The 19616-nt window shown below is 42.8% G+C and overlaps 1 protein-coding gene across 5 annotated transcripts in view; it reads right to left on the minus strand.

Annotated features, from left to right (window-relative positions):
* Nucleotides 1-19616, minus strand: part of PRKACA (protein kinase cAMP-activated catalytic subunit alpha) — a 777054-nt gene that overhangs the window by 373131 nt on the left and 384307 nt on the right. For all 5 annotated transcript variants that reach the window (XM_078681383.1, XM_078681393.1, XM_078681402.1 and 2 more), the window contains one exon: nucleotides 12437-12498. In XM_078681383.1, coding sequence (XP_078537509.1) covers nucleotides 12437-12498 — 62 coding nt within the window. The remainder of the gene's footprint in view (nucleotides 1-12436; nucleotides 12499-19616) is intronic.

Genomic DNA, 19616 nt, shown 5'->3' on the forward strand with positions numbered 1-19616 from the left:
TCAGGAACTGTTTGATAATTCTAGCAAACCAGAGAGAAGAACCAGAAGCTGCTCTTCTGAATCTTGAAATGGATGGATGTGTTCACGATGACACCACAGGCAGAAGCACTTCCATATAGCACGATCGGTTTTGTTTGGTTTTGTTTGTACTTGGTGCATAAGCTTGAGTTAATATCTCCCTACATTCCTGAGGGATATCTAAGCTGTGGAATTCTCTGTGCTCAGGAGTCAGGCCTTCAAATGGAGAGAACTAGGATCTGGATGTATCACCTGTCCCTGGGACATTGTTAATAGAGATGGAATGGGACATCGGTGAAATGGATGGACCTGAGAACGCAGGAGAAGTTGTGTGAACCAGAATTGGCGTGGCCACGCTGGTGCTATTAAGATCATCCTGCAAGGTTCCATCTTTATTTTCCTGAGAAGCTGTGGGATTAGGGGATTTGGAGGAAAGGCGTAAACAAGTGCGCCTAACCAAGACATCGAAAGAGCATTCCTTAGCGACCCTCGATGGTGATCCCTGCTTGCATAGAGTTGGCATTTCCTGTTTTCTGGAGTTGCAAACAGGTCTATTGTTGGAGTTCCCCAGCGTTGAAACACTTCCTCCAGAATGTCTTGATCCAATTCCCAATCGTGACAGGTCGCTTTCAGACGACTCAAGGTGTCTGCTGTTGTGTTGAGAGTGCCTGGTAGATGTTCTGCTGAAAAAACGACATTGTGGAGAATTGCCCATTCCCATATTCCCTGGGCTTCTTTCGAGAGCAAATGAGACCTTGTACCTCCCTGCTTGGTTATGTAATGCATGGCTGTTGTGTTGTCCGTCCTGACCAACACGGTTGAGTCTTGAACTTTCAGCCTGAAAGCCTGCAAGGCTAGGCGAATCGCTATGAGATCTAAGAGATTGATATGAAGAAAACGCTTTTCTGCGTTCCAGTGACTGCTCACTTGGAGGTCCTGTAAGACAGCGCCGCTCCCTTCCATTGAGGCGTCTGTGGTTAAAATCAGAGGGGATGGAGCCATTCTGAAAGTGAGACCTCTCGAGATGTTCTTCTTGATAGCCCACCAGCCTGCTGCTTTTCTCATGAGAGGAGTGACCTTTATACTTGGTGCCCTCGCATGTTCAGTTGTTCTTGCAAGGGGCGCATTCGCAGTCTGCAATGCGGAACTAATGGTATGCCAGATGAGATCGATCCTAGGTAAGACTTGTATAGACGAACTGACAGGGATCGTCTCTTTTGTAAATGGTTGGCAGAGAAGATTAGCTTTTTCTGTCCTTCTTCCGAAGGAAAACCCTAGCAGCTTCTTGTATCCTGAATGGAGCCCAGGAACTTGACCCTCCTGGATGGAATAAAGACTGATTTTTCCTTGTTGAGATGCAGACCCAGGTGATTGAAAAGTTGGATGTAACTTTCGACTGCCTTTGTCGATGCCTGAGAAGACGGATCTTTTATCAACCAATCGTCTAGGTAAGGGAAAAAACTTCCAGTGATTGTTTCCTTAGGAATGTTGCTACCGGGGCCAACACCCTTGTGAATATCCGCGGAGCGTATCAGAGCCCAAACAGCAGTACTTTGAACTGAAAGTGGCTCTTGGATACTGCTGTGAGGCGTAAATATTTTCTGTGAGCTGGGTGGATTGGAACGCGGAAATATGCGTCCTGGAGATCCAGAGTTGCCATATAATCCCCTGGATTTAGAAGACGTAAGACGTCTTGAAGAGAGACCATTCGAAAAGAGTTTTATGAGATAGGTGTTGAGCTCCCTCAGATCAAAGATTGGGCGTCACTTTTCTTCCGTCTTGTGGATGAGGAAAAAACCTGGAATAGAACCCACTTCCTCTTTGAGAAAGTGGCACTGGTTCTATCGCTCCCTTGGTGAGCAGTTGACAAACTTCGAGATGGAGAAGATGCAGGTGTTTTGATTCTGTGACGCGAGGAGCTCTGGGAGGCGGAAGGTTTTGAAGTTCTAGTGTATGGCCAAATTGAACGATATTCAAAACCCACCGATCTGTTGTTAAGATCTTCCAGCAATCAAGAAAATGTGTAAACCTGCCCCCATCTCTGTTACAAGGGGTGAAGGACCAGTAGGCAGAGCCAGGAAGCCTCTATTGACGTTTAGAAGTATCTCTCCCATGACCTCCTTGACTACGAAAGACGTCGATTGATTTTGCCTTTGAGAGTACTGAGGCTTGAATGATTGAGAGGATTGTGAATAGGAGGAGTAGCGATGTTGATAACCTCCCCCATATTTAGAGAAACCTTTTCCTCTTACACCCCAGAAAGGTACTTTTCGATATTGAAGTGTGCCCAAAGATCTTGCCATCTCAGTATCCTTTTTTAATGTCTTGTAAAGCATCATCTATATGCTTGCCAAACAGCATATCTCCATCGAAGGGCAGATCCAGAATTTTATTCTGCACCTTCAGGCAAAACCAGGTACATCTCAGCCAACCTTGACGCCTAAGGACCGCTGAACCTGCTAAGGCATGAAAAAGCCGTTGTAGCAATATCCATTGCACAATCTATAATCTCAGATGAAGATCATTCACCTTCTTCCAGGATCTTTCTCGCTTCCGCTTTGGCACTCACTGGAAGCTGATCAATGAAAGGAGAGAGATCGCACCACATTTGGCGATCATATCGTCCCAAAATTGCTAGTGCGTTCGAGGCCCTAACAAGGAAGCTAGACAGAGGAAAACCTCTTGCCTACATTGTCTCTGCGCCTGCCCTCTCTGTCTGGCGGTGCAGTCAGGGGTGCCGTTGGGTTTCTTGATTTTCTTTGGGTCACCTGAGAAATAACCGAGTCCGGTCTAGGTTGACCGATAAGACAGGCTGGACTGTCCTCCGGTGCCTTATATTTTTTCTCCAGACGCGGTAGAACCGGAGTAACAGTAGCTGGAGACAGCATCATCATCTTGCCTTCATTCCAAACATGCTCCACTATGGGAATGGAACGAATAGATTTCTTGAAAGGTTCTTTAAAATCATAGAGGAAACAGTCTGATTGTACCACAGGAATAGAAAGGCCAAATCTTCCCCTTATGTCAGCTGAAGGCGAATGCACAAGGTCCAGGGATGGTGAAGCCGGATCTGGGATAACATAATCGTCCTATTCTGCGTCAGGATTTTGGATATGTTGCACATTCTGGTCCTCATCAGATGAAGCATAGTCACCATCTGGTACTGTAACTACATCATGCCCTTCTGTCACAGGCTGTTCTCCCTGACAGAAGTTTTTTTTTATTTTTTATATCAGTCGACACTGTCGCTGACGGTTGTCGTAGACGATGTAGACATCGTGGTCTACACTGTCGTCGTCAACGCTGTCGTTTACACTGCTATCGTTGACGGTGTCGTCTACACTGCCATCGTCATTGACGGTGTCGTCTACACTGCCATCGTCGTCGACCGTGTCGTCTACACTGCCATCGTCGTCGACCGTGTCGTCTACACTGCCATCGTCGTCGACCGTGTCGTCTACACTGCCAACGTCGTCGACCGTGTCGTCTACACTGCCAACGTCGTCGACCGTGTCGTCTACACTGCCATCGTCGTCGACCGTGTCGTCTACACTGCCATCGTCGTCGACCGTGTCGTCTACACTGCCATCGTCGTCGACCGTGTGGTCTACACTGCCATCGTCGTCGACGGTGTGGTCTACACTGCCATCGTCGTCGACGGTGTCGTCTACACTGCCATCGTCGTCGACGGTGTCGTCTACACTGCCATCGTCGTCGACGGTGTCGTCTACACTGCCATCGTCGTCGACGGTGTCGTCTACACTGCCATCGTCGTCGACGGTGTCGTCTACACTGCCATCGTCGTCGACGGTGTCGTCTACACTGCCATCGTCATCTACACTGCCATCGTCGTCAACACAGCCATCGTCGTCAACGGTGTCGTCGACACTGCCATCGTCTTCGATGGTGTCGTCGTCGATGATGTTGTCGTCGACACTGCCATCGTCGTCGGTGTCGTCGTCGACTAGTGGCTTTTTGAGGAATTTCCTTTGTAAGTCCCATCCTCTCCTTAACACCTCAGTGAGATTTAGTTGGGCTGCGCCTGTCAGACCCATCGGAGGTCTTTTGAAGGCATTTTGAGTGCGCTGCTCACAAGAAACCGGGTGAGATCATATTCCTTCTCAGATCTTCACGAAGACGCAGCCGACGAGGCCTCATCACTGTCATACTAGAAACTGGATCTGTTCTAGATTTTAGCTTCTGGAACCAGGTAAAAGACGGCCCTCATGGACCCTTATGTTTATCTTACCTAGAACTTGTGGTCCGAATACAGGCAATAAATGCCATCTTATGAGGGTCATTCACCTAACGCCTCCTTTTACAACAGGTAGCACAAGGTCTAGAAAGGCCTTTTTTCTCCATGTCTGATGATGAAAAAAAAGGGGAAAACAGCATCCTGAAGAGAATACAGTTGAAATCCAAAAGTTGAAGAGAAATCTTCAACGTGCGGCAGAAAATCTGAGGCTCTGAGGCTCTCTCATGTGGGTTCTATGGGGTGAGGCTAATCTGATTGGTTGTTGCAAAATTTTGGTCTCTTTTACAAAATGAGGTAGATATGCTACAAAATGAGATGAGGCCTAGGCCTTTCTTTCTCTTTTGTACATACTGCTATGGCATTTTCTATTTACTGAGGCTCCCAGGCTGACGACGGGGAATGATACAAAGCATGGGAATCTATGAAAGTTCCAATACTGGGGCAACCTTGGGAATCATGTTTCATTTGTAGTAAAAAAACAGTTTTCCCTTAGAGAAACGTAGAAAAGGGTTTGGTGTTATGAAAGGATTAATTTGCTTTAATCTGTTCGAGCTGAAGCGAGATCTCAGAGTCATTGAATCCTACCCTAGGAGACATTAGAAATATATATAAAATTTACCAAATCAGTTCCAATTACAGCGCGCTCACGGTTGGTGCCGGCGAGCAGGGCGGAACCATGCCCTGTAATTATTTTCCACCAAAAATAAACGGCGCACTCCAGGAGTAGTTTGTTGTAATATTTATTATTGGTCAGCCATTACCACTAAAAAATAATACTGCATAAACAACTCCTGGGGAAAAAAAAAATATATATATATCGGGTGCGGGAACCTATGCAATAGCCTGTCACTTGGAGAAAGTGGCTAATTTTCAATAGGTATCCATCATTTTAGTGCTGACCAAAATTGGCTAGTGCCCTTATTTACTGCACTTTTGCCAACAAAGCACAGCCTTATTATGAAAGTGAACATTACAACTCCTGCCATCAGGAGCAAAGCTCTGGTCCCTGACCATCCACTCATCGAGCAGATGAGCGGCTTACAACATAATTCAGCCTGTGTTATTCTCGCACAAGCTGTTCGCCCTGATGACCTATGCCAGCGACAGAAGAGAATGGTGGTACAAGTGGCGTCAACGAGGGTGGAGCTTAATCGTGACCATCGTCAACGAAAGCTATCTAAGCCCGCCATCGACGACAGACTGCTGCCGACTGATTTAGACGACCACCAAAGGAGAGAACAACTTCTATGGCACACAGACATCACGAGACAGCCATAGATGACTGCCATCGGCGGCCACTGTGGACCAACGCAGTCGACGATAGCAAGAACATTGACTGCGGGTCGACAATAGTAAGGACAATGTTGACGGCGAGTCATTTACGTCAACAAAGGTGCCCATACACGACCGCCAGAGACTACAGCAAGGACGTCAATGGTGGGTCACAGGCGTCAAGAATGCTACCATACATGCCCACCGTCAACTATGCCGATGTAGGTTACCGTCCTCAAGAAGGTGGGCTCGGACGGCGTGGTGCTGACACGACTTCTTCGAGAGGAAAGAAGCATATAAATCCTTCATGAATGGGCAGAGGTCGAGACCATGGACGTCACTGAGAGGCAGCCTCATGGACTATTGAATTGTTGATTGTGAGGAGGTAGTCGAGGCAGTGTTGTCAGCCCTGGGCTTTGCCACTGACATACCTTAAGAGGACATGGAGGGGAAAAAAACTCCAGGTGAAGAGCAGGAGATATATCCTTATAGATATAACTTCCTGAGGCGATAGCTTTCACATTATGAACTGTCCCCAGTGTGTGTATGGGGGGGGGGGGGAGACAGGATGAAAGGGAGGGACGGAGAGCAAGAGAGAGTGTGTGTATTGTTTTGGGGCTGCGTGAATGTGACCTTTGCAGAGGTTGAAGAAATGTTATTGTTCTCTTCTGTTTCGAAAACTAAGAAAGCAGTCTTCCTTAGTTCAATCTTAGTGGGATATCACAAAAAAAAGAATGTGTTCTCACGCTAGTCGAAGGGTCAAAAGGCTTTTTTTTGTTGGTGTTTCAGGCATTGCAGAAACAAACAAACAAAAAAAGAGGTTTTGCTATACCAGATGACAGACACGAAAGAAATTAGGGTATCCGCCTCTGTTGGGAGTGTGCTAAAGGTTGAGGTTGCCTGATTGGTTAAAGCTTCAGTTTGGCGTTTGATAATGATTTCAATACATATCTGTACTGTTACTGTTAGATGGTCAAATGTGATTTTATCCGTACTCTTATACAGTTAATAAAACAAAATCTTTATTGCACAAAAAATTTAAAAACCTTCAGTTTGATCTTTTTTTAAAAAGGACATAGATAAGCTTCTAAACTGACATTTCATTGCCTTTATGGCCTATGATAGTGGTACATACTGCCTTAATATGGTAACCAGTCATTATTTGGTTCTTAGAGGAAGAAAACGGAGTCAAGAAGACAGCAAGCAGGGTAGGTGTTGTGGGGGAGTCGGAGTGGAGGAAGCAAAACCTGGCAGAAAGTTTAGATTAAAAAGTGTTGAGGGTAGAATGCTCTATCCTCCAGACTGAGCGCAGAATAAACTGTGAAACACCAGTTTCTTCTCAAAGTTCATCAATATTTATTTTTCTTCTGTATCATACGTGAAGTGTTACATTTGACACAACAAAATACGAAGCACTATTATTGCATACATAATGAGTTCTTATGTAGCCACATTGTAGATAAATGTATCAATTTCATTGCACCCAATGCATTTCGGGTCATTTGAATTTGACCCTTCGTCAGGGGTCTGAAACAAGGACAAACAGGACCAAATTAGTCACTCAATGATATAGATACGGGAATAAATCATAATCAGACGTGCTGAAATGTGCGAACTTAACGTAACAAGTGCTTTTCAACGCTAACCGAAAGCGTGCCGTTTAAACATGCCTTGAGATTATCAACCGTGGACAGAAGATGGAGCTTATAAAATAAAGTAACCGAAGACATTACACACCACCGAGTGAAGTGAGCCGAATAGTGCATTCTGCATAGTCTAAACTGTAGACTTCATGTTCAGTGGAAACCCAACCAGTGAAAAAACTTTATCCACAATAAACATTACATGCAATAAGTGAGCAAATCATATCACCCAGACTTACGAATAAACGGACGCCGCCGCGCCTCGGCAAATTCAATCGAGTAACCACAATCCTCTGACAATGCCTATCATAGGCCGGTTAGATATCATGTGATCGTGACTGTGACCAATTACGTTGCAGAACTCTGAACTCGCCCCCACCATGTGACGGGAGTACTCGAGCCTCATATTCAGGAAGTGAAACGCGCGCCCGAATATAGGTGCGTAGTAAACATAAGTATAAAGGCATAATACATTAAGTGATGAGAGTAAAGAAATCATGCATTCGGCGATGCACTGTGAAGAAAAATGAGTGCAAGAATATCATATCATATATGACAGGAAACAAAATGAATATGTACATAGTTAAATGACATAAACATGACAAATAAAAAATATACATTATGCAATATCAGGGGGACCAGAATTTTCAAAAGTCAAATGCTGAGGGGTTATTGCATCATAAGAAACACGAATGTTCAACCCGATCATTCAACCCGATGGGCTGCTTTGTATTCAGTTTTTTTATCCAGTAAAATTCAGCTCTTAATCTTTGCTTTACTGGATCCAGGTCTGGGCGTTGCGAGATAGTCTCGAGAACCATGAATTTCAGTTGTGCGATTTGGTGGCCAGCTTCTTTCCAGTGACATGCTACAGAAGATTTCGTGTTCTCAAGTCTGATGTTACTCTTATGTTCCGTGATACGGACTTTAATTTTACGTTCCGTTTGGCCGATGTATGTTTTGCCACAAGGGCATTTGATGGCATAAATGCAATTAGAAGTATCACAAGTGCTGGTATAGGCCAATTCAATAGGATAACCTTTGGTGGGATGCATGAAAGTTGTTCCGATCATCACGTTGTTACAATGGATGCAGTTTAAACATTTTAACATGCCTTTCCATGTCTGTTTCTCTTTTTTGGGTATGTTAAGTAGCTCTTTGAGGTTTTTAGATCTCTGGAATGCGAAAGTAATTTTCTCGCTGAATAAATTAAGCAGGTCAGGTTCAGTTTGGATCAAATGCCAGTGTTTATTAACAACACGTTTAATTTTGCTCGAATCGGTGGAATATTTCATAACACAGACAGTTTTTTGTTCTGTTTTTCTGACGGTGGATCCCAATAAAGTTTCTCTCTTCATTTTTCCAACCTTTTCCGAAGAAGTTTGCAAGATGTCTGGAGGATAACCTCTCTGCACGTACTTCACTGTTTGTTGTTTCAGTGACAATTGTAGATCGTTTTCACTTGACGTGATCCTTTTTAGTCTGATGTATTGTGATGTGGGCAGATGTTTTTTCAAAGAATCAGGATGGAAACTTTGGAATAAAAGGCTCGCATTTCTGTCCGTAGGTTTATGGAAAACTTTGGTGCTAATAACATCATTACTTAGTACTATTTGTACATCCAAAAATGCTATTGATTCGTTTGAGATGTTATATGTGAACTTGATCCTTTCATTATGCGTGTTTAGAGTCTCGATGTTCATTTCTAGTTGTTCTCTTGAGCCTCGCCAAATTAAAAAAATGTCATCAGCTTGCGGGTCCATCTCGGAACCTATCGGTAAATTCATTGACAAATTCCTGCAACCTCTTGTCCAAAGCAGTGAAACATACATTAAGGACACCACTTCATTTTTGAATATGTTACAAACCGTCAAATTCCAACAAGGAGACACATACTGGTTATGTACCATCGACGTAATCGCGTTGTATACTTCAATCCCGCATAAAGAGGGCATTGAAGCCCTTGAATGGTGTTTGTTGAACAGCAACCTTGAAGAGTATCAAAAAATCTTGATTCTGGAATTAATGCAGTTTGCATTATATCACAGTTATTTTGAGTGGAAAGGAGAGTTTTTCAGTCAATCTAACGGAACCTCAATGGGTTTTGGGGGGGCTCCCTCATATGCGAACATTTTTATGCAAAAATTTGAGACAGATCACATCTTATCTAATCGTACATGGACAGAAGGATTAATCATGTTCAAGCGTTTCATTGATGACATTTTTTTTTATTTGGCGAGGCTCAAGAGAACAACTAGAAATGAACATCGAGACTCTAAACACGCATAATGAAAGGATCAAGTTCACATATAACATCTCAAACGAATCAATAGCATTTTTGGATGTACAAATAGTACTAAGTAATGATGTTATTAGCACCAAAGTTTTCCATAAACCTACGGACAGAAATGCGAGCCTTTTATTCCAAAGTTTCCATCCTGATTCTTTGAAAAAACATCTGCCCACATCACAATACATCAGACTAAAAAGGATCATGTCAAGTGAAAACGATCTACAATTGTCACTGAAACAACAAACAGTGAAGTACGTGCAGAGAGGTTATCCTCCAGACATCTTGCAAACTTCTTTGGAAAAGGTTGGAAAAATGAAGAGAGAAACTTTATTGGGATCCACCGTCAGAAAAACAGAACAAAAAACTGTCTGTGTTATGAAATATTCCACCGATTCGAGCAAAATTAAACGTGTTGTTAATAAACACTGGCATTTGATCCAAACTGAACCTGACCTGCTTAATTTATTCAGCGAGAAAATTACTTTCGCATTCCAGAGATCTAAAAACCTCAAAGAGCTACTTAACATACCCAAAAAAGAGAAACAGACATGGAAAGGCATGTTAAAATGTTTAAACTGCATCCATTGTAACAACGTGATGATCGGAACAACTTTCATGCATCCCACCAAAGGTTATCCTATTGAATTGGCCCATACCAGCACTTGTGATACTTCTAATTGCATTTATGCCATCAAATGCCCTTGTGGCAAAACATACATCGGCCAAACGAAACGTAAAATTAAAGTCCGTATCACGGAACATAAGAGTAACATCAGACTTGAGAACACGAAATCTTCTGTAGCATGTCACTGGAAAGAAGCTGGCCACCAAATCGCACAACTGAAATTCATGGTTCTCGAGACTATCTCGCAACGCCCAGACCTGGATCCAGTAAAGCAAAGATTAAGAGCTGAATTTTACTGGATAAAAAAACTGAATACAAATCAGCCCATCGGGTTGAATGATCGGGTTGAACATTCGTGTTTCTTATGATGCAATAACCCCTCAGCATTTGACTTTTGAAAATTCTGGTCCCCCTGATATTGCATAATGTATATTTTTTATTTGTCATGTTTATGTCATTTAACTATGTACATATTCATTTTGTTTCCTGTCATATATGATATGATATTCCTGCACTCATTTTTCTTCACAGTGCATCGCCGAATGCATGATTTCTTTACTCTCATCACTTAATGTATTATGCCTTTATACTTATGTTTACTACGCACCTATATTCGGGCGCGCGTTTCACTTCCTGAATATGAGGCTCGAGTACTCCCGTCACATGGTGGGGGCGAGTTCAGAGTTCTGCAACGTAATTGGTCACAGTCACGATCACATGATATCTAACCGGCCTATGATAGGCATTGTCAGAGGATTGTGGTTACTCGATTGAATTTGCCGAGGCGCGGCGGCGTCCGTTTATTCGTAAGTCTGGGTGATATGATTTGCTCACTTATTGCATGTAATGTTTATTGTGGATAAAGTTTTCACTGGTTGGGTTTCCACTGAACATGAAGTCTACAGTTTAGACTATGCAGAATGCACTATTCGGCTCACTTCACTCGGTGGTGTGTAATGTCTTCGGTTACTTTATTTTATAAGCTCCATCTTCTGTCCACGGTTGATAATCTCAAGGCATGTTTAAACGGCACGCTTTCGGTTAGCGTTGAAAAGCACTTGTTACGTTAAGTTCGCACATTTCAGCACGTCTGATTATGATATATTCCCGTATCTATATCATTGAGTGACTAATTTGGTCCTGTTTGTCCTTGTTTCAGACCCCTGACGAAGGGTCAAATTCAAATGACCCGAAATGCATTGGGTGCAATGAAATTGATACATTTATCTACAATGTGGCTACATAAGAACTCATTATGTATGCAATAATAGTGCTTCGTACTTTGTTGTGTCAAATGTAACACTTCACGTATGATACAGAAGAAAAATAAATATTGATGAACTTTGAGAAGAAACTGGTGTTTCACAGTTTATTCTGCGCTCAGTCTGGAGGATAGAGCATTCTACCCTCAACACTTTTGATCTTATGGAAAGGCACGTACTGACCACGTGCGACGTCTAGAGCGCTACTCAGAAAATTTGTACTGTTTACATATAATACAGTTGAAATTTGGAGTGCACCGGGATAACACTTTATGCTATTGTAAAGAAAGTTTAGATTAAGCATGAACTACAGGAGAAGAGGAGTAAGGAAAATATGAATAAGGGGGGAAAACCTGAGGTGGAAAGACATCATGTAGAAAGGACCAGAGGTTTATGTGGAGAGTTGGGGTAGACTTATGTGGGATGCAAGGGCAGGGAAAGATGAAGGGATGGAAAGCTTAAAACCAAGTGGTTAAAAGGGACGGTTGTTGTAAGAGTATAACAGAAGACCAATGTAGCAAGAATAAGGAGGATAGTGAAGGGAGAACTTCAAGTGAGGAACCTCATGAAGAAAGAAGTAGTAGTGTTCTTTGAAGGAGAGGTTCGGGTCATGGTGAATCTAATAGATTTCATGTTGTCCATCATCTACCTAGTGCTGTAGTTTAAGTTCTTGTCTGACACAAAATGCAGCTCAAAATAGGTAATCTCATAAGAAGTCGGGTGGCCACAAATCAAGCAGGAAAATGGAAAGCAAAAGACAACTGAGCTTGTGGTGCAGAAATTATCCTAATTTGTACTGAAAGACTGCAAAAATCTATATAAATCGTTTTAGGCACGGTATTAAACTTCTGTTCCCTCAAAATCCAATGGTTCTTATCACATTGTCTGAACAAATACCATAACTCTACATATGTCTTCTAGACAGGATTCTTTTCTGCAAGAATCCTATTGCTAACAAATCTGCAACATTAAAAAGAATTACATAGAGAAGGAGAACACAAGAGCATTGCTTTGCCCAAGGCCTCCAGCAAATGCCTTTGAAAGCAATGTTTAAAGTGTGTCTATTACCTGTGCTGGGATCTCCCATTTCTTCAGGAAGTCTTCTTTGGCTTTGGCGAGGAACTCCTTCACTGCAGAACAGAAACAAAATAATGCCAGTGTCACATGCGTCGCAACGGATGGCAGATGCTAACACAATGTACAAAGTCAATGCTGCCGATACCCATTATGCTTCAGTCCCCTTTAGCTATACAATGGTCATATCAAACTCTACGCTTTAAAAGTAATGTTAGAAGGCCATAAAATGTACCTTTATAGCACAACAGTGGTCTACAATACCCACGTGATTGGGATTTCTTGTTTTCTGTTTCCATTTGTTGTAAATACTGGTGGAGTTTTTACAGTGTTTTCTTGGTCTACAAAAATTGTAAAAATCAGTGGGTATAAGAGTTTACGTTTTTATTGTCTATAAAATCAGTGTAATGCTGGTCTTCCAGAGCTTATAAAGTATTTCCTTTTATTGCACTTTGTTATTCCTAGTGTCAGTTGCTCTTTACTTTTTCCCACTTCTCCCTCTCATTCATTATAACCTTTCCTTGAACTTGGCTTGGCTGAGTGAAGACTTTCTACATTAGACAAGAAATATATATTGAGGGATATTTGGTGTCACACTACCACGTTCTTTGAGGAATCAATAAAGGAATGGGCTAATAACTGTGTAATTGTCAGACCTGGACCTATTCCTGCTCTGCATGGTCACTCGAGAGAAGTCTGTAAAGGAATGTATATGCATATTGTTAGTTGTAGGGCATTTGTAAACTACAAACACTGTTGCTGTATGAAAAAGGAGCTCAGGAAGTAAAGTAACTTCATGAGGGGTCACAAGCTCAGCAGGGGTTTGCACACCTTATTTAGCTAAAATTGCACTGGTTGCAGCATGCATTAGGAAAAGCAGAGCTTGCCTTTTCATGTTTTTGAGCTGTATTGTCTAGATGGCTCCTCCTGTTTTTGAACTGTAGTGTCTAGAGCGCATTCAATATGTTGGGGATTTTCTGACTGAAGATGTTCACCATAAGCAGCGTAGTTTAAGCCAAACAGACAAAAAGACCCCTTCTGAACCTGTGCATGGGCACCAAAAAGTCCTGATAAGGCAACTGATCCCTCTGTATAATTGAATCTGGCTCATATAGGCATGCTTTAAGACTATCACGATGCAATATGAAGACCAGGGGTGCTTGATAGTCATTTTTGGGAGGACATGGATTCTGGAGACATTCATATGCACAATGATCTTTGTTAACCCAGTCCTAACACATGATCATTCAGAAAGCGAGACTCTGTGCCCCCTCTCACGGAAGTAGGATGACAACATGGTGGGGCCCATAGGTGCCCCTAGCCCTGGCCTAAGACTCTAATCAGAGTTCAGCTGCAAAACTGTCGGCTACTACACAGAAACATGCAATTAACAGCGAGCTGAAGCTCCAAGCAATGCTCACAAAATGGGAGAGGGTGTAGGTCTTTGCCATTATTCACAATGGCATATTAAATGACTTACGAAAGGTGAATGGGTCATAGCGGGAGCATCCATCATAGGAAAGTGCTTAGAGGTAGGAACTACACTTGGACTGATTTAACATCAGAGGCTATCAAAGCATTACAATTACAGCAATATTCAGCGCTTTCCAGTTACAATTAAAAAGCAAAAATTACATTGGGTGGTGTTTTCTAGGTTACAATCAGTAAAACCAGAATCTCGAAATGTGATTATGGAAAAAATATTCTCCACAGTAACACTAGATGTACTAGCCCATTTGGCGTCCTTTAGTAATGTTCTTTAACCCGGTACAAACCAGCAAGAAAACTGGAACAACGAAAAACAATTCCTCTCCATAATCAACTTTCAGACACCTCTTCACTGGGGCTATGCAGTTTAAAATATGATGTCAGCCTTATACAAACAGAATCTTTTTGATGTATTGCAGAAGTTACTTCCACCAAAGTCCAATGGAGTACTTTGCTTCAGTCCAAACCGAAGCTTGTCAGAAGCACCCACATAGGGCATCACTCAGCAGAGAACATATACCATTATTACTGCAGATGTCCACCTTTTGTTACTTGCTTCCAGCGCCTCTCTGTTAGAGCTATTAGAATTAAATGACCAAACAAAGATCTGTATTAGGAAATGGATGAAACAGACCAGGTGTCTAGTGAACAGGTTTTTAAAGGCTGTCCAGCCTAAGTGCACAACTCAAGATTAAGACTAGGAGAAAAAGAAACAGCCCATGTGGCAGTCTTTCACATCCAATAATGGAGGCAGTGTGTCAAGAAAGTCACAGAGGCTGCCATGCACTGATGGGTGATGCACGAAATATGTAACTACAGTTTTTCAGCTTATGTATCACGTTCTTGGGTTGTTTCCAGCTGTCATTCTTTGATAATCAAAGATTAAACAGCAACGTTTACATAACACTCATTTAACATTGCTTCGCCCCCCCCCCGACCCCCCAAAAGAAAAAACTCCTCTCAGACGCTTCTAAAGCTGGGACGGAGAAATGTGGGTCTTGTGACGATCTATTAAAGATACCAAAGCTGTTGAATGGTAGTTATTGGCAAATAACGTATACTCTCTCTAGCAATGGATCTTTCATAGATTCACATGCTTAAATTACAACCACAAAGCCACAAAGGTGCATTAGCAAGTATATCACTGGAAGGAAGGAAAGGGCTCCTCTTATGGGGAAAAAATCACTCTTATGGAAAAAATGCTCACCTAATGGGGGAGCCCGCATCACTGGTTGTCCAAAATGATTAAGAGGCATGTTAGCGAAGAATGCTGTAACAACTGCCATGCCTTTGTAGGAATGGGCTCCCACTCACCTTCTTTATGGTCAGGCTTTCGATGATACAAGCTGTTATTCAGGAGGAACTGCCTTGTTTAGGCATTAGCTGACCGCTAGAGGCAGTGGCAAAACAAACAGTTGTTCCTATTGTTAGAAGCTTTTTGTTGTGTCCATGGAGAAGTTTAGAGAACACTTGATGACATAGAATGTAAGATTATATTTCAGCTGTGCCATAAGAGTGTGGAAAAAACCTTGAACGTAAGCTAAAATGAAATTATTGCAGGACTTTAGGTATAAAGTGTGGTATAGTCTTCAAAATAACCTTGCCTTCAGTGAATGGTTCTTTGACAGAGAAGGCCAAGATCTCTCCCCCACACCTAGCTAACGTAACAACAAGGAGGACAGCCATCGTCTAAGAAAGAATCTGGAGAGACAGTAGGCCCAAAGGGTCTTTTCATGAGATCCTGTAATGAAGACTTATCGATGGATACTTGAGTTCTGCTCTGGCCAACAGCAGTTAAGAGAACAGGATGGTAGAGCATACTGAAAAGGATCCATATTATTGTAACTCAGCCAAATGGAAGCCTTTCTCTCTCAAAATTGTAGGTTGTGAGTGGAAAGTTTTCTGGCTGCCCGAACAATCTCACTGCAGTGAAGTTGAAGGATGACAGAATTCTGAAGCAGTCTAGCTATTAAGCGTGGCGAGAATATAATAGATTAAGGCCTGTGAACGAGAACCGCCTGGCCCCTAGCGTTTGGTCACTAAGGTGATCCTGCAAGGTTCCTCTTTCACTGTGCGGAGAATTCTAGGGATTAGTGGGATTGGAAAAAAGGCATAACATAATATCTGCCACCAGAGAATCTAAAACTGCTCCCGCAGGGGCCTGAGACAACACTCTGCTGCTGAAAAATTGTTAATCAGCTTTAACTGGAGTCACAAACAGGTCCAATAGTGATGCAGCATTCCCCCTCTTGTGTCTCCTTAACTTGACAGGCCCAGCTGAAAGGAGTGGGAGACCTTTACAGTGACGGCACAACTCCACACACTAAAGAAGAGTACCCGTTTGCCTTGCCTAAGGATGGACTTTTTGTTGATCCTAGAAGAGTCACCCAGTGCAGCAGTTGTGCCTGGAATGCACCACTGTACTGGTTTGGGGCTCCGAAGTGACCTGAAAAGCCAGGCATCGATCGAAGAATGGGAAGACTCTCACGCAGTGTCAACAAAAGTTGGCAGTGAATGATGCCTTACATTTGGGGGAGACATAATGGACCGATGTGGCGGTGAAGGGCTAAGCTCTCTATTGGTAGTGCATTATCTCCATCAAGAAGTTGTTTTCACTTTGATGGGAATGTATAAGATGTAGGTAGGCGCTTTACAGTTTGGAAGCTAGAGAATTTTCTTTAATAATAGACAGCAGGGTGTCTGGAATGATGACCATCTTGAATCACAACTTTTTGAAATTGAGAACTCTGTGGGCAAGAATGGGCAGCATTGTTCTGCCATTTTCCTGACCGAAAAAAACTCAAACGTCCAAGTGGTTTGAGCCATTGGTAAACATTCCACTGTGTGTTCAATGAAGAGCTTCTGGATTGCCTCATGAAAGATGGCCTGTTGCAACTCTTTCTCCTTCACTGGTGGTCATGGTGGAGGCTTTGCCAGAAATAGAAATTCTATGGGGTAGACAATGTCCAGAATGCTCGGAGCTGATGCCTAGCTATTCTGGGAAGAAAATCTAGACACTGCCCCAGCTCCCCTGCATGGACAGAGTATATATGCTTGGCAGTCGGATCTGTCTCGGCTAGACATGGCCTCTACTTTAGGATGCCCAGCCCCACTCTGCTGAGTCTTGATGCCGGTTTGTCGCTGAGGTTGTTGCAATGACAATGCTGGACTAAATCACCAGAGAAGTATGAATAAATGCTCTGTTTTCATATTTCTGTGGCATACAAGAGGTATAAAGCAGGCTTCGCTAAAGGGTCACTAGGGTCTTAGCCATGTCTGTATTAGGTTTAAGTGTTTGGGGTAACTTAGCCAGGATTGCTGAATATATTGCGGTCGTTCAATGAAATGTCAGAATTTGACTGAATATCCGACTGAAAGGATGTGCCGTGCAGCCAACTGCACCTGCAAATTACCACGCCACTGGCAATTTTGTGGAAGCTGATGTTGGAAGCACCACGTGAAGAATCAATTAAGGCAGTCAAAGTGTACTCTTCCACCCAGAGTATGGTTAAAGCATAGGAGCTGCTATCATTGGATAGCTTGTTAAAAGAACTGTGCCTAACTATGCCAGATGTGTCTGTCACAAAGATACCAGATGGCAGTGGCACCAAATAAATAGATTATTTTGCCCCCAGTTTCAGAACTTCTGCCTTCGAGACATCTTCCCTCTAACCATGGACTCGGGACAGATAGATGGAAGGATTTTAAGCTTTGCTCTGAAACCTATGCCTAAATAAAATTGCGTTTCCTTCTCTTGAGGATTCAAGCAAACAAAAAGTCAGAGCTCGTGTATTTCTTATTCAAATTCATAATGTGAGTACATCTAGTTGCTGAGTTTCTCATGCACATCAAACCTATTCCCAGAAATGGACTGCAATTAATATGGCTCTAGTGGCTGTCCAACACTTATTTTTTTTAAATAGTGGAAGAAGTGAAGAGTGGCAGCAAAGTAGGTTGAGAGCGAGCAGTGAATGGCTATGTTGGCTGAGGATCAAATGAAGGTTACTGAGGTGCGGCTTCAGGTAGTGCTGTAGAAGGAAATTTAGAAGTGCAGGTCCTGAGAAGTGGTGGTATTCTCCCATTAAATGTATTACAATAGTGCTGGTGAGTGTAGGTACTTTCTTTCAAATTAAATTAGTGCAGGCACTCCGCACTTGACAGTACCTTCCCATTTAAAGCACTAGCTACAGGCAGAGGCACTGGCTTTGGTGGAGGATGGAATGGTACAGGCTTTGCAGGAGCCCAGGCTTTCTTAAAACCTATGAATTACGCCTGCAAAGAATTTAGAAAATGCACCCAAACTGTACCACTAGAGTTAGGTACACGGACTTTCCAACAAAGGACCTGTGAAGCTGCCTTCCATCAAAGAAATTGTGAGGATACCAGTAATATTCCTGTTCTGTGTCGCACAACAAAAAGTACATTTCAGTTCTGATGCACCCAGGCTTTTCGATCTTCCCATTTACCGTTGTGGCTGCAGTAGACGCTTTTTATTCCTTCTTGTCATACCTTCCATCACTTTACTGCCTACCTTTCTGTTAAAGGAGTGATTCTGGAATATTAGCTGCTGTGCTTTGACAACTATCTTAATTGGTAAGACTCTAAATTGCAAATAACCTATGGTGGCCAGTGAAGCATTCCTAGAGGTCAGGTTTGAAGTAATTGACGAGACAGTCATCAACAACATTACCGTCTATCTGGAAAGGGCAGGCAAGGAAACAATTGAAATGGCCCTGGAAGATGCATAAACTGTTCAAGATGGTGGTGGCAGTAGAGGAGTTGATGAAGAGGTCAATGACGAAAGGACCATTAATGACCGAACCTTGCTTAGAAGGGCAGTGGAGTTAAAGACAAACAACACTTCTGCTGTTCTATTTTGTTGTCGATGAGGTCATGGGTGTTGTCATCTACAGAAGCAGTTAACTTGCAGATTTAAGGGCCAAGGGTGCCATATTAGTGGACGGCAAAGGATCTATTGATCTTTGCTCATCATTTTTGCCCCGAAAGTGGTGCTGTCGACAAACTTCACTGAGGTGAGGTGAGTTCAGCCTTCTTATCTTTTCCATAAGTGTGTTCGTTCATGGCAGAAGGAGACACACTCGAGGCGGTGGACAGAATCTCATTGGAAGAGGTCTAGGCAGGATCTTTAGAGGTACTGTTTTACATTTTCTTTTATTTAAAGCCTTGGAACCCTCAACTGGGAAAATCTTACAGATTTTGCTCCGGTTTTAAATGTTCTGGATGAATAAATGCATTTGTAGAACTGTTTTTTGAGTAGGTGTTCTTAACCACCTAGGAATTGCATGCCTGGAAAATGGACTCCTTCAAAGGTGTACCACTTATAATCAAAATGCACAGTGTCATGGCTTTACCACCCAGAAGGAAAGAGAAAAAGCATCTCTTCTGACACTGGACAGGTCGTCTTGCAACTCCAACATGGCTGACATGTCTGTGTAACACTTCAGCTTTTAACCCAAACACCCAGCTCTCTAATACAATGAAAGATGGAAATACTCGCTGTGATGTTACCACCCACTTTCTCCCTGGAGCCTGAACTGAAAATCAATACTGCAGTGGGAGAGGCACTCGGAGCACAACAGCAGTGACCAGTGGTCCGTAATGGTGGGAGTTTTGAGGTAATATACCCAAGCAGAAGAAGAGGTGCCTTACTTGCAACAAAGATGGT

The sequence above is a fragment of the Lissotriton helveticus genome, chromosome 1_1, assembly GCF_964261635.1.
Source record: "Lissotriton helveticus chromosome 1_1, aLisHel1.1, whole genome shotgun sequence".
NCBI classification, from domain to species: Eukaryota; Metazoa; Chordata; class Amphibia; order Caudata; family Salamandridae; genus Lissotriton; species Lissotriton helveticus.